This window comes from Halichoeres trimaculatus, unplaced genomic scaffold (assembly GCF_033239565.1).
Source record: "Halichoeres trimaculatus isolate MK-OKI-2021-1 unplaced genomic scaffold, fHalTri1.1 fHalTri1_scaffold_19, whole genome shotgun sequence".
Classification (NCBI taxonomy): Eukaryota; Metazoa; Chordata; class Actinopteri; order Labriformes; family Labridae; genus Halichoeres; species Halichoeres trimaculatus.
Genome location: NW_027437197.1, coordinates 9064631 through 9077843, shown reverse-complemented (window position 1 = coordinate 9077843; position 13213 = coordinate 9064631). Strand labels below are relative to the sequence as shown.

The window sequence follows — 13213 nt, the reverse complement described above, 5'->3', positions numbered from 1 at the left end:
AGACACGTTTTAATTTATAAAAACGTACAAAATGTAAATTGATTCATTCAAAATAAAACCGATTGTCTTTTTAATGCAAAAACTTTCGCGGCTTTAAAATTTTCTCTGTTTTTCTTTCTTGCCATTTGCATCTACTTACATTTTATAAAAATGTGTTCCCTTTCTTCAATTTGTTTCTTGTGCTTAACACTGATGGCTGTCATAACTCTCTCTCTCTCTCTCTCTCTCTCTCTTTATATATATATATATATATATATATATATATATATATATATATATATATATATATATATATATATATATATATATATATATATATGACAGCCATCATACACGTATGTATGTATGTATGTATGTATGTATGCACTGAAAGTCCGGTTCTCCATGCCTGCCTGTGAGACTTTTATTTTACCTACACAGCACCAGAGCTATAGAAATAGTAGCCCCACGCCAAGAAAATTAAACATGCAGGTAAGCACCACTTGCAGGTAAGTCTAGTAGCCTTTTTATACGTGTGTGTAACTCAAGAAATTTGAAAACAGTTATACATAAAATAAAAGTAAATGGCTAGACACGTCTCAGTTCAATTTTCAGAGCTTTATTTTAAGAATCAAAAGTCTGCAACAGCTGCCTTTATCATTGCAAACACATATATACACATACAGTACTTTCACTGTATAAAGTACTGTACAATATGCACTACAGAGTCAATTTTTTGCAACAGTTTCTTCTGTATTAGGTCTTGGGGGAAAAAAAAAAACATACATATTTTTTAATTGTTTCTAGGAACCTTTTTGTACAGTCAGATGAAACACCTTCATACCCCACACTCCGACCTAAAACACAAGAGCTCCCAAAACTTAAATCATATCATTAGATGCTGACCAGTCTTTCAAAATATAGGCAAGATGTAAGATTTTTCTGGAACAGGTGTTAATCGCATCGCATCGATATCCATCAGACCCTATCCATTTGATGCTACACAATAGTTAAAATAAGGCTTTAAATTACAATTTCATAAAATATTAGGTTCCTCTGAGTTTTCAAAGCAAAATTAGAGCAACCAAGTCAAGTTTTGATCACAGATTTTTAGGTGGTGGAGGAGACAGTAAAGAAAACCACAACATACTTTTACTTTTCAGGAAATTTTCTATAAGCTGATGTGATTGGTTCATCTTTTGTAACTGTCGGAAAATCCAAGTTTGTCGACTGATTTTCCTCTGACTTTACAGTGAGGAAATCTGTCCCCTCAGTTTCTGCTTTATTTTCAAAGTAAAAGTCAAAACTAAGGGGAAGGTCGTTGACTTGTTTCCAGAGGAGAAAGTGCTCAAATCCAGCTTAATCCAGAAGCTTGGAGTGCTCTATCCTTGTGATGGTCCAGTCTGGAGTCACTCCATTTGTGAACTCCCTTTGGAATCTACCAGGAAGCAAAAAAACCCACAAAATTGAGAATGTTTCATTTGATCCACAAGAACATTTAATAAACCTTGCATGATAAAGGATACTTACTCATAATTTGCAGTCAGAAGTCTTTTAGTTTCTGTCTCTCCCTCTCCCCCGAAGGCCACCTGAAAAATACGAGCTCCCTCCGTAGTGTCTTCAGGAAGACGGGCATTTGTTAGATACCAGAAACGCATCAGAATACTGACAAACTTCCTCCCTGAAAAAACAAACAAAAAAACAACGATTAATGCTGTAAAAATTATCTGCTGAATCAAAGCAGACATGCCCTCACTCAAACACCTACCATCATCATCGTAGTAGATTCCCACATCTGCAGGTGTGGTGTACATAATCTCGTCAGGTTCTGCTGAGAGAGCCTTCTTGTAGCTTGATGGCAACAGGTTGCACTTTTCCTCTAGCTTTCCAATCAACTGCATGGAAAAGGAAATTAGATACAGAAAAAACGATTAGTTTCAAATCGTATAGTAGAAGAACTGAGACCTATCTGAAGTACCAAGATGACTTTAGGTGGTAAAATAAAAAAGGTTACACCACCATCAAAATAGAAAAAAACATTTAAATCCACAAAATTGTGGGTGATGTTATAGAATCTAAAAGTAAAATCTCAGAAAACAGAACATGCATAGAAAGATGCTGTCATCACATGTCGGTGTGTGTAAAGTGTAAGTTGTAAATCTGGACTTGTTGGATTCTCGTACTGTACTCACATCTTTAGCCACAAGCCCTTCCAAACTCTCAAACTGGCATTTTGACAACAGTCCAGATACGTGAGAGAAAGCCTGGAAAGGAAATAAATTAACAACAAAAACTTAGTTTGACACCAAACAACCACATTAGATCATAAAATTAAGCTGGGCAGAGGAATTTTACTCCAGTGCCTGTTAAATTTCAACCCAAGCAAACATATCTCTACTTAATGAGTTATTTGATAGACTGGCAGGGACCATGTTAATGTGCATGAAATTACAAATCAGGGTTAGGGTTCCATGTACTTATTTCTATTCTCTGAAATTAAACCTTAAATTCTGATATCTGACAATGAATTTTAATTTTAGTTTTTTATTATGGGATTATTTAGGGTCTGGAAAATAATGCTTTATTTACTTGTCCAGTTCTTCTTCACAGCAAATAACAGAATTATTTGAGGATATTCTGTTGAAAGTTATAAAAATGTTGTATTGAAAATGTCAAAGGTAATGTTTCTCTACTTTAAAATTATTTAAGTTTAATTGTTTTATTATGTTGTATGTTTGTGCTTTTGTCAATTTAATTTAGTAAAAGAATACAGTTGGTTGCTATCAGTGTTATCGGAGTTCGAGCTTTGATTTCTTCAAATTTGTCTCAATAACTCCTGAAGCTGTAGCAGACAATATTGTTACTCTAAATTCTACAAACCTGCTTCGCTCCTTCTGTGAACTCCTCAATGCTAAACTCGCTATCGAAGTAAGCTCTGATCAGAAAGTAATATATTCGTGTCCGGAACCAGATGAACGGATTTGTGATCCCGACCACCACCACTTTCTGGACCGGTTTCTGTCCTCTCTGGTTCGAGCTGTACGGGCGGATCGCTGCTTTCACCCCGGCAACTGGTGAAGAAGGTATCCGAGTCTTTCCGGACCGGTTCAGGATGGTCCCTTCATTAAAAAATAAACGAGTAAAGCTTGATGAGGCTGAAAACCTGTAACAACCTCTTAACATGGGGAGCGCCATCTTTACTTTTTGACGGAAGCTTCTCGGTCCGGCAAGAATTTTCTTCCGGTGAGAAACAGCTATCTGAAGACATCCAAAAATACAATTCTGCATAAGGAAAACAGAGAATATACGCTATTTGAATACTGAATAAACGGCCTTGAAAGTATGAAGCCAATTTGTAGTTCAACTGACAAATTATCATGCATTTCGTTTAATATTAGAGCCGCTACATGTTTGTTCTCCTTTCCTCACGGGTTGCTTACAGGGTTGCACAGAGTTGTGGGGCTGTTTGTTGTCACTAGCTTTTTATTCTCTCCATAAAATTATGAATTATGGAGCTTCAGGAAAAAATAGAAGTACCAATATTTACAAATGTAGACAAAGAAGTTTTTCTGCGAGACATTTATCCTCAGGTAAGAAAGTCAGACTGCTAACTTGACCTGGTGAATATTGCTGGTGCACAGAAAAATGTGACTGCAGTAGCTACTGCTGCTGTGACTGTCCAATCAACGGACTCTCCAAGTTAACACAACAAGATTTATTAAAAACAGTCAATTGTTGGATGCATTATTTTTGCATTTATATACATGTAAAAAGCAGCACAGTGCTACTTGTGCATATTTCGTTTTTGCTGCAGAAAACTCAACCCCATTCCTTTAACTCTACAAGAATCACGTTATGTCTGTATTTTCAGCGAAGTCCAGTCGTACTAAGAGGAATTAATCTGGGACCGTGTCTGGAAAAATGGACAGCCAATTACCTCTGTGAGAAAGGAGGCAACAAGGAAGTGAAGATCCATGTGTCCACTGTCCCTAAGATGGACTTCCTGCACAAAAACTTTGCATACAAGTGAGCTACAATTCTGTTTCACACAAACACACCAACCAGTGTTTCCTTTTGTGCAGAATCCTCAGCTGCAGCTCTCTGTCCACAGGACTTTGCCATTCAGGGAATTTGTGAAAAGAGCATCAGAAAAAATACACTCTGAATTCTTCCTGTGTGAGGTAAAATAACAATTATTAGGATCAGTTTTAAACACTTCTTCTGCATATTTTTTTTCTATTTTTTTTAAAAATTATATATAGTCTTTGATCTTCTTTTTAGGATGAGAGCTATTATCTTCGATCCCTAGGAGAGGATGTAAGAAAGGTATTTAAATACATCCTTTGAATAAAACCTTGATTTTTTTGATGGGTAACTCTTTAATATATTATTGTATTTTTGTGACTAAATTATCTCCATATAGAATTATTAAAATATAAATTGTACTCCTACAGGAACCTGCTGATCTGAGCAAACAATTCCCAGACTTGGCAGCAGATTTTCACCTCCCAGAGTTCTTTGCACCTGATCAGTTTTTCTCCAGTGTGTTCCGCATCAGTTCCTGTGGTCTGCAGCTGTGGACCCACTATGATGTGAGTTTGCCTGTTTTTTGTGACCACTATCAGACTGATTCTCTGATTTCTCACTGAAAACAGAAATTCTTGTAGCTGAGTTTGTAGGAACACCTCAATACAATCTGTCTTCCGCTCTGGATGTCACACTTTCAGGTGATGGATAATCTGTTGGCTCAGGTGTCAGGAACAAAAAGAGTGGTTCTCTACAGCCCCCAGGATGCATTGCACCTCTATCTGTCAGGTAAGTGTCTAAAAGATTTTAATCTCTAAACACACAACTGTTTGAATAAAACCAAAAAGGTTGTTTTAATTTGTTTTAAACCCATCAGGAGATAAATCAGAGGTTCTGGACATTGATTCCCCAGATCTGAAACAATTTCCTGAATTTGTGAAGGCGAAGAGGTTTGAGTGTGTGCTGGAGCCTGGAGATCTGCTTTTTATCCCCGGTAAGACACACTCACATCATCTAAATCCCTCAGATATACCATCGGGCTGTCATTTCTTCTCATACCTCTGTCAAATCAAACTAAAATGTATTTTATGTAAGAAAGCAGAATTCTTCTACTGTAATATTTATCAATTATTACACAAACAATTTTGTGTTTGTGTTTTCCTCAGCCTTGTGGTTCCATAACACCCTCGCTCTGCAATTCGGTGTGGGTGTCAACGTGTTCTGGCGACATCTTCTCGCTGACAGCTACGACAAAAAGGACCCATACGGTAACAAAGACCCTGTGGCTGCGACTCGAGCCCTCCAAGCTCTGGAAAGAGTCCTGCACACTCTGGATGAACTCCCAGCTGATTATCGGGACTTTTACGGTCGTAGAATGATCCAGCGCATCCAAAAGCGAACATACTGCAACAATCAGTCGAGGACTATAAGGCAGCAGGACTCTGATAGTACGCCTCTGTGCAGCGAAACCTCCAAACCTGGATGAGTGTGTGGAGAAATGTAGACAATAAAATCCTGCATTCATGCTTTGCTTGGTTTGTTTCACTTCCTACCTGCAGGTGTCATGATAACACAGCAGAAAAACATGCAAAAAGTCTAATCCTTTTGAACAAAAAGTTTGTAACACAGGACTGAACAGCACATGTGCAGATACCAATATGGTTTTAACTTTTATTGCACAAAGATTACAGATCTTTATGTTTTCTTACAAACATTTTAAAGCTTTGTAAACAGTGAAGCAGCATCTCCCCAGTGTGATCACTATCTCCTGCGAACACCACTTTGAGTCCCTGTGGTCACATTTCTTCAATAAGTCTCAGCATTTAAGTGTGAACACAAGAGCTAGCCAGTGAGTGACTATACGAAGCAGAGAGACGCTGGGAGATATGACTGAATCCTATCAGAGGGTCTGAGGTTACGCGCTGTGGGTCAGGCTGTTCAACATTCAATGATGTGCCTCAGGCTGCATAGACAACTGCTAAGTGAGGGAGCTGGTGGCTGTTTGACCGTGATGGTTATATTGTGATGGGAAGTCCTGTATACAAACCTGTTCAATTTCACCACAAGTGAAAACACACCCAAACATTTATACTTTGAAAATTAGTTTGGCTTTCGGTGTGGATGAGGAAAAGGTCAGACAAAGAAATATGCACAAAGGGGAACTTCAATATTTCAAACCTGGGCTTGATTCTGACACATTCTGGTGTCTGCATTTGCCTTCAGGGTTGAAGTTGCAGCCATCGCAACAACAAATAGTCATCTGAAGTAAAAAAAAGAAAGAAAAAAAACCCTTTTTTTTTAAACTTTTGAGTCAAATAACAGGCAAAATATGTCACAACTCTTGCCCAAAAAAATAAGATTTCTGTTTTAATTTTACTCTTTCATTCACAAAACACACAGAAAGCACTCATCTCAGTCTTCTCTGAAATGAAGGTCAACGGTCTGGGGCAGTGGACACCGGCACTGTTCACAGCACCGCCATTTATCTTCTCCTGCATTTCTCCGTCCTTCAAGTGAGCAAGGCAAGGTGAGAAGCAGCAGAAAGAGGGCAAATTTTTTCTCTTGCTACATTGGACATCAGTTTTTGGTGAGGTTCAGTCTCGGGACTCTTCATGTGGCCCGGTCCTCTTCAGCAGAGCAGAGCAGACTAAAGTCATGAGGTATGCAAACACCCACTGCCCCACTTCATCAAGTTTCTGGGTGTGCAGATAAAGCTACGAGGAACTCTCATCAGACAGAAAGTAGACAAAGAAATGGCACATTGCTTGTTGGTGTTCGGTGGATGCTAAACTTATGTTTTTTTGTTTTGTTTTGTTTTCTTAAGGTTGCATCAGGCAAGAGGAGGGAGGAGAAAACCCAAATGCAGGATGAGTCTTTCTGAAGAGATCAGCCAGTTTGGGGTGGAGAAACGGTGAATTTATGGAGTCTGCGCCATGCCACGCGTAGACTTGATCTTCTCCAGTCTTTTAGAAAGGTGGCTATTATTTGACTCAAGCTCATCCACTTTGTCCAGTGCTGATCGTAACTGTTGATTGAACAAATGAAGCGATATGTTGCAATAAAACAAAACACGCTTTACAAGCCAGTTTGCAGTATTTGTAGTGCAAAGAAACAAAACTTCACCTCTCGTTGTAGTTTCCGTTTGTCTGCCTTAAGTTCATCCTCCACTTTCTCTGCATTTTCTGATGCAGACTTGTAGCGTGTCACTTGACCTTCAAGTCTGGTCACCTGAAAAGTAAGATGATTGAATAAAGTGGGAGTAATATCTTGTTTAAAGGTAAGATATGAGTGGATGTGTTTTTCTTCGCTTACATTTTGTTCCAAAGCAGTGACTTCCTGTTCTGCCTTCACAAGTTTGAACTTCAAGTCACTTATTAGCCTGTTTGAATCCCCTGCAGATAAACCAGAGTAAATATTTCATTAAAATGAGACAAAGTCATCAACTACAACTACAGGCAGATGTGTACTTACTCTGCATTTCTACCATATTTGGATCATTTCCATTTTCAAGGATTTCACCATCAGGGGTGGAAGTGTTGTCTGTGCCATTCCTCTGGGTTTTCTCATCCAGCTGGGCCTTTAGTTTCTTTACCTGTATATGAAGCCAGAGCACATTCACAGTTAATAGTTGTTGATACAGCAGAGTGTGATGGTCTGTAAATCATTCAAACCCTTTATTAAGCTGAAAATAGTTCACTACAACATATTAAACGATGAAACTGAGAATTTGTTTTGTTTCGTAATAAATATATGCTTGTTATATGAGCCATTGACTCACCTGCTCTATCATTTTTTCACGCTCATCCACCAGTTTCCTCAGGCGGATCTCTAAAAGACAAAAAAACAGATGTAAGTGAAGAACACACCGCCTGATTCACAAAACAAAAAGTCAAAGTCATGCTCCATGATGCCTTCAAACAAGCATGACTGTATCTGCTGCCATCCATCATGAAAGGAAAATAAGATGACATACCATGGGTGGGAGAAGCCAAGGTGATGTGGGAGGGTGGCTGGGTCAGGGTAGGAGGACCGTGCATGCAACAGAACAGGCATCCGTGTGGGGGGTGATGGAGTGAGGGGGAATGTTAGTATGAACAGACTGTGGATTGGAGGTATGATCCCATAACACACAGAGGGGAGGACTACAGTTCACAACATAAACACACCATAGAGTTCAAAACACCATAAGGTCTGAGGAGACAGGGATGACTAAATGAAATGGATGGAAGCTAACATGAATGTTACTCAAAGAAGTTCATTACATTTCAGTAAAAGCAGAGAATTTATTGGAATCTCAGAGTGTTTGCACCACATTCATCTTTCCATCAAGTGCAACAAAATGGCAACAAACTTTATTCAAACATTTTCTATTCTGAACAATCTTAAAGAAAGAGATCTGTTTCAAGCAGCAATCCCAGAGATCTCAGTTTTGTTCTTTTAGGCGAGACCTTTAGTAACAGAAGTAAGACCAAATGAGATTTTAGAACTAATTGATACATACCTAAACAGCAAGTCTACAGACAGTGTGACTGTCTCAACCTGATCAGTAATTTTGTTTTTTGTCACTCCATTTGACGGACCATAATCATCAGTTTTTTATTTATTTGTCTGTGGCAGATTAAATGCTGCCAGCTGCTGAAAAGTCTTGTGATTTATTGTTTTCTGGTGCATCCAGCTCACAAAAAAATTATTACATGACACATTTTAATACTTTTGGACAACAAATAAGAAAAATGCAAATGCACTGGCTTTGTTGAGTCAGCAGAATGCTCCAGCACCCTTCTGTTTGCCCAACTTTTGCAAAACAAAGTGTTTCTATTTGCCTGAAATCTTTCACAACTGTAACTGAAACAAACGTTTTTGCTGAGAAAAGAAAACAGAAAAGACTTTCAAGACATGTAACAGCAACAATATAGTAACCTGCTCAACCTGATTACTGTGTATCAAAAACAAAAATGGCAAGTGCAGCATTTTTTCAGAACTACAATCTATGACCAGGCTGCTTCTTTTCTCATATCTGTGCACTTTTTAATAAGTTTACTCTAAAAGAACTTAAATTAGAACCTTGAACCATCTGTTTTGATCTTGTTAAAATTATATACAAACTTACACCAAAGTGCCATAAGAGATTTTTGCACATATCGACTCCACTACTTTATAAACCGCCATGCAGAGACAAGTGAAGGGCAGATTAAAGTGATGCATATCTAAACTACAAACCCCAATACGTTAAGACATCTTACAATCCTCCTTGCCCTTGTTCTTGCTTTTCTTGCTGCTCTTTCTGGAACTTTTTCCTGTCTGTGGGGTTTCTAGGTTGCTGGACACTACATCCCAGCTCTTCAGTGAAGCTGAATCTTCATCATTTAACGCATCTAAGCCCTCCTCTAAAGGTAAAGATGTTGCTTGTTTAGTTTTTTGTGAACCAATCCTCAACTCCCTAACTTTCAAGGCATTTCCTTCCTCTGAAATGTCCCTAAGCTCCTCTGTAACACCTACTTCTTCCAGAATTTTTGCCTGATCTTCAACAACATTTTCAGAGGAGATGTCCCCTTGAGCCCAAGAGTTTAGTGTGTCTTGGCTAACAGCATCAGGATCTGGATGTAGTGTATCTACCTGGGGACTGCCATCAGTTGTACACTTGTCATTGCTTTCAAGTAGCTTGTCTTCAATGGACTCATCATTGCTTTGGGTGAACTCTATACTGCCTCTGCTGCTGTCTTTTGAAACAATTTCAATCCCTTCTACGATTGATATCTGTTTGGGATCTTCAGACAGACTCATTGCAATGGCATCATCTAAGTCTAGATCATCAAAATCAAAAGACTGTCCTTCTTCATCTACACTGTTCTCTTCTTCACTGTCCAGCAGTGTGGGCTGAGACGATCCCTCAGACCTCTGACAATCATCAGACTTGTCCTTCAAGAGTTCGTGCCGTAGCTCTATCAAAGGGAAAACATGTGTCCCACTTTGCTCATCAGTCTGGCTCTTAGTTTTCTCTGGTTCTTCCTCAGTGACTGATTCTTGGGTACTTTGGTCCTGAGTGGGAGAGGAGCTGATTTCAGCGCCATCTTTTGGAGACTCTGGTGTATCTAACACGTCAACCATGTTTATCTTTTCTGTTTCTTGAGACGGTCCAGCATGTGATACATCAGTTTCATCCTCTGACTCTAATGTCTGTATTTGTTCCTCATCATGTGACTGAACCACAGCCTCTAAAGGACCCTTCTCAATCTCAGATGCATCAGTGATTTTGTCAAGTGATGAGCTCTCTGGCTTATCTAAACCTTCAGGGTCTCTCAAGTCTTCATTAAGCCCCTTGTTATCTGCTTTATCTGGTGTTAGTGCTGAATGATCAGTATCAAGACTGGGAGAAGAAGATTCTTGTTCAGTCTCTGCTTCTGGATCCTCATTATCTCTGACAGTCAAAGTTTCCTCCTCTGAACCTTTTTCAGAAACCTTGTTTGGGGTTTTGTCACTGCTCAAGTCTGCGTCTGCAGGTTCCGTAAGCCGCTCTGCTCTTGCCTCCACAGACTCGATACTATTTTCAGATTTCTCCTCTACATCTCTAACAGAAGTCTCAATGGGAGTGTTGTCATCACCCAAGTCCACGTTGGCAGGCTCTGACTGCAGCTCTGCTCTTAGCTCTACCTGATCTTTGTCCTTCTTGGTTCCCTCCTCTGAACCTTTTTCACAAACTTTGATAGCAGTGTGGTCGCTGCCTGAGCCTCCATCCACAGTCTCCGAGAGCAGTTCTGCACTTGGCTCTACATAGCAATCGTCTTTCTCAGTTTCATCCTCAGAAATCTCAACGGGAGTGTTGACACTCCTCGAGTCCAAGTTCCCAGGTTCTGATATCAGCTCTGTTCTAGATTCTGCAAGATCTATGACAGTCTCAGTTTCCTCCTCTGAACCTCTTTCAGAAAGCTCGAGGGGAGTGTTGTCACTGCCAGACTCCATTTCCAGATGCTCTGACATCAACTCTGAAGGCTGTTCTGAACCAGACAAGCTTTGCTGACAATCAGAAAGACCATCAGTAGAAGTCGAGTAGACCAAGGAACTCTCCAGACTGTTTGTGGATTGAGATTCTTCGAGAACACCACCATGACCTGGGACATACAGATCAGCTTCTGTGTTTTCCTCATAGATGGTTTCGAAGGCGCACTGCGAGCTATTCGCTGTGCATTCTGACTTAAGGTCATCGACAGACCCAGCTTCACTCTCTGTGCTATCCATTAACTCTGACTGGATGACGCTGCTGTTTGTTGAGTTGTCTATGTCACTGTTCTCTTCACTTGAAGTACACCTATGGGCGGAGCAGCTGGTGCTCCCAGCATCAAGAGAGTCTTCAAAGTCAGAAGCACCAAAGTTGATTTCTGATCCAGCATTTGTTGTGGATTCTTCTTCCACCTCTGAAGTTTCTTGACTTTGATTCCTCTCTTGTTCATCCTTTGCTGAATGTGTTTTGGATACCTTTAGAGTATCAGCACAAGTCAAGGTTTCACTGGAGGCCATTACCTTCACTGCTTTTTCTGTTCCAGTGTTCAAACTTTGTTCCTCTTTATTTATTTCTGTAACATGGTTGGCTCTGCATTCACTGGAAGCTTCAGTGATTGCACAAGTTGCCACTTCTTCTCCATTCTCCTTCTTCATTGCTTGTTCTTTGCCGTGCTCTTCTGTAACATCCATTTCACCATTTTCTTCACTGGAAGTACAAACTTTGGCAACGTCCTCAAAGATCTCAGCATCACTTGAGTTGCCCGTTGAATCAGGAGGACTGAGATTACTTTCCTGAGCAGGGATCGAACTAGATCCCACGTCCTCTGTTTTCTCCAGTCTCTGCTCCTTGTCTTGCTGATCTTTTTTGGGATCTGGTTTGAACTCTTTAGGAAGGGTATCAGTGGTTGCTGTTGCCTCTTCTACCTTTGCTGTTTCAGTTTCCAAACTTTGTTGCTCAATCTTTTGCTCAGTACTACGATCATTTGTAAGATCGTGTGGTGCTTCAGTTGTCCCAACAGGTGCAAAAGCTTCTTCTTCTTCCCCCAGGTTCTCAGTTTTCAAAGTTTGTTCTTCGCCATTTTCATCAGCAACATCATCCACTTGAATTTCTGTGACATTTTCACTAAAATTCACAGATTTAGTAGCTTTGACCACTTCTACTCCACTGGCTTCTTTACTTTTTTGCTTGTCCTCCTTATTTTTAACTTGATTACCCTTTAATTCCTTCAGGGTTTCAGTGACTGGCCAACAGCAGAACCTGGCGTTGATGGTACCGTCTAATGCAGCTGACTGTAGTCCTTTGTCTGCTTTGCTCTTTTCTTTTGGGGTTTCATCCTTTTGTTGGCAGTCGTCCTCATTTTTTCCAGATTTCTTTTTGCCCTTTTTTTTCTTTTTCTTTTTCTTCCCAGAATTTGTGGCGCCCTGAGGTTTACTTTCCTCTTCCTTTTCAGTCTCTACCTTCTTTGTATTATCACACTCCTGATTGGGTAGAGTTTCTTTCAGGACATCTTGTGCGACTTCTTGTTGAGGGGATGAATCTCTTTTACTTGAATTACTTCCTTCAACAGTTTTTTCTCCGTCCACTAAATCTTGTTTTGCTGTCTCTCCTAATCTGCCACCCTCTTCCATTTCTTCAACGTTTTTCTCCAGACTACTGCTGTTATCAATCGTATCCTTAACCTTTGTTACAGATACGTCAGTCAGGTCAGTATTTTGCTTCTGGCTGGGGTCACTGTCTTCCTTTGCAGCAAACTGTGTCTTCTGTTCTTCAGCAACACTACAGACAGTCTCAGAGCCTGAGGGTTTCACTTTGATCTCTCCAGACACTTCTTGATGCTGCTCCCGATCCATCCTTTCCTCCCTGCCACTTCTCAATTGAGTGTCCTTTGTGATTCCTGAGAGATTATGAAGAGTATACGATGATGGAGTGCCAAAAAAAGTTGCCTTTAGACAAGATTTTCAAAATTGCAATCTTCAGAAGGAAAAGCATCAGCAGGTTTCAAGATAAGGCAGAACTCCGGACTGATTCGTTGGCTAGAAAGAGAAGCGCAAAACCAAGATGACCAGGAGAAGCAAAAAGGGAATAAGAAGAAGAAAGTAGCGAGGATCATCGAAGAGAGGATCTTGATCTTCAGATCACCAAAGCGTCGAGGAGAGAAGCTTGAAGCTGGCAGTTTACAAAATCTCCACAATAATCAAAATAAATTTT

General features: G+C 39.9%; 3 protein-coding genes across 9 annotated transcripts in view; 1 reads left to right on the top strand and 2 right to left on the bottom strand.

The window, feature by feature from the left end:
- Positions 1 to 600: 600 nt before the first annotated feature.
- On the bottom strand, positions 601 to 3193 carry maip1 (matrix AAA peptidase interacting protein 1). The gene is made up of 5 exons (XM_074694113.1): positions 2860 to 3193; positions 2172 to 2243; positions 1748 to 1874; positions 1510 to 1660; positions 601 to 1417 (listed from the first exon to the last, which is right to left on the bottom strand). The coding sequence occupies exons 1-5, from the start codon at positions 3172 to 3174 to the stop codon at positions 1339 to 1341; spliced, it is 744 nt and encodes a 247-aa protein (XP_074550214.1). The 5' UTR covers positions 3175 to 3193; the 3' UTR covers positions 601 to 1338.
- Positions 3186 to 5533, top strand: tyw5 (tRNA-yW synthesizing protein 5). Its single transcript, XM_074694112.1, has 8 exons — positions 3186 to 3569; positions 3851 to 4005; positions 4091 to 4160; positions 4261 to 4305; positions 4434 to 4571; positions 4707 to 4794; positions 4883 to 4999; positions 5172 to 5533. Exons 1-8 carry the CDS (start codon positions 3489 to 3491, stop codon positions 5489 to 5491), a joined length of 1014 nt encoding a protein of 337 aa, XP_074550213.1. The 5' UTR covers positions 3186 to 3488; the 3' UTR covers positions 5492 to 5533.
- A 205-nt stretch (positions 5534 to 5738) lies between these two features.
- lrrfip1a (leucine rich repeat (in FLII) interacting protein 1a) overlaps positions 5739 to 13213 on the bottom strand; it is a 39535-nt gene continuing 32060 nt past the window's right edge. For 6 of the 7 annotated variants that reach the window (XM_074694757.1, XM_074694762.1, XM_074694761.1 and 3 more), the window contains one exon: positions 7782 to 12899. In XM_074694757.1, the coding sequence (XP_074550858.1) occupies positions 9235 to 12899 (3665 nt within the window). In that variant the 3' untranslated portion in view covers positions 7782 to 9234. Of the gene's footprint in view, positions 7031 to 7128; positions 7234 to 7317; positions 7398 to 7476; positions 7598 to 7781; positions 12900 to 13213 lie in introns of those variants that run through there. The other variant, XM_074694764.1, reaches the window with a different exon arrangement.

What these genes read in the sequence shown, in the direction of transcription:
- maip1 (XM_074694113.1), bottom strand. Translation starts at nt 3,174, where the DNA reads ATGGCGCTCCCCATGTTAAGAGGTTGTTACAGGTTTTCAGCCTCATCA. An exon ending in AAGGGCTTGTGGCTAAAGAT is followed by an intron (nt 1,875 to 2,171) that starts GTGAGTACAGTA and finishes TTTTCCATGCAG; the next exon opens with TTGATTGGAAAGCTAGAGGA. An exon ending in CTTCTGACTGCAAATTATGA is followed by an intron (nt 1,418 to 1,509) that starts GTAAGTATCCTT and finishes GCTTCCTGGTAG; the next exon opens with ATTCCAAAGGGAGTTCACAA.
- tyw5 (XM_074694112.1), top strand. Translation starts at nt 3,489, where the DNA reads ATGGAGCTTCAGGAAAAAATAGAAGTACCAATATTTACAAATGTAGAC. An exon ending in TGCGAGACATTTATCCTCAG is followed by an intron (nt 3,570 to 3,850) that starts GTAAGAAAGTCA and finishes CTGTATTTTCAG; the next exon opens with CGAAGTCCAGTCGTACTAAG. An exon ending in CTGAATTCTTCCTGTGTGAG is followed by an intron (nt 4,161 to 4,260) that starts GTAAAATAACAA and finishes TCTTCTTTTTAG; the next exon opens with GATGAGAGCTATTATCTTCG.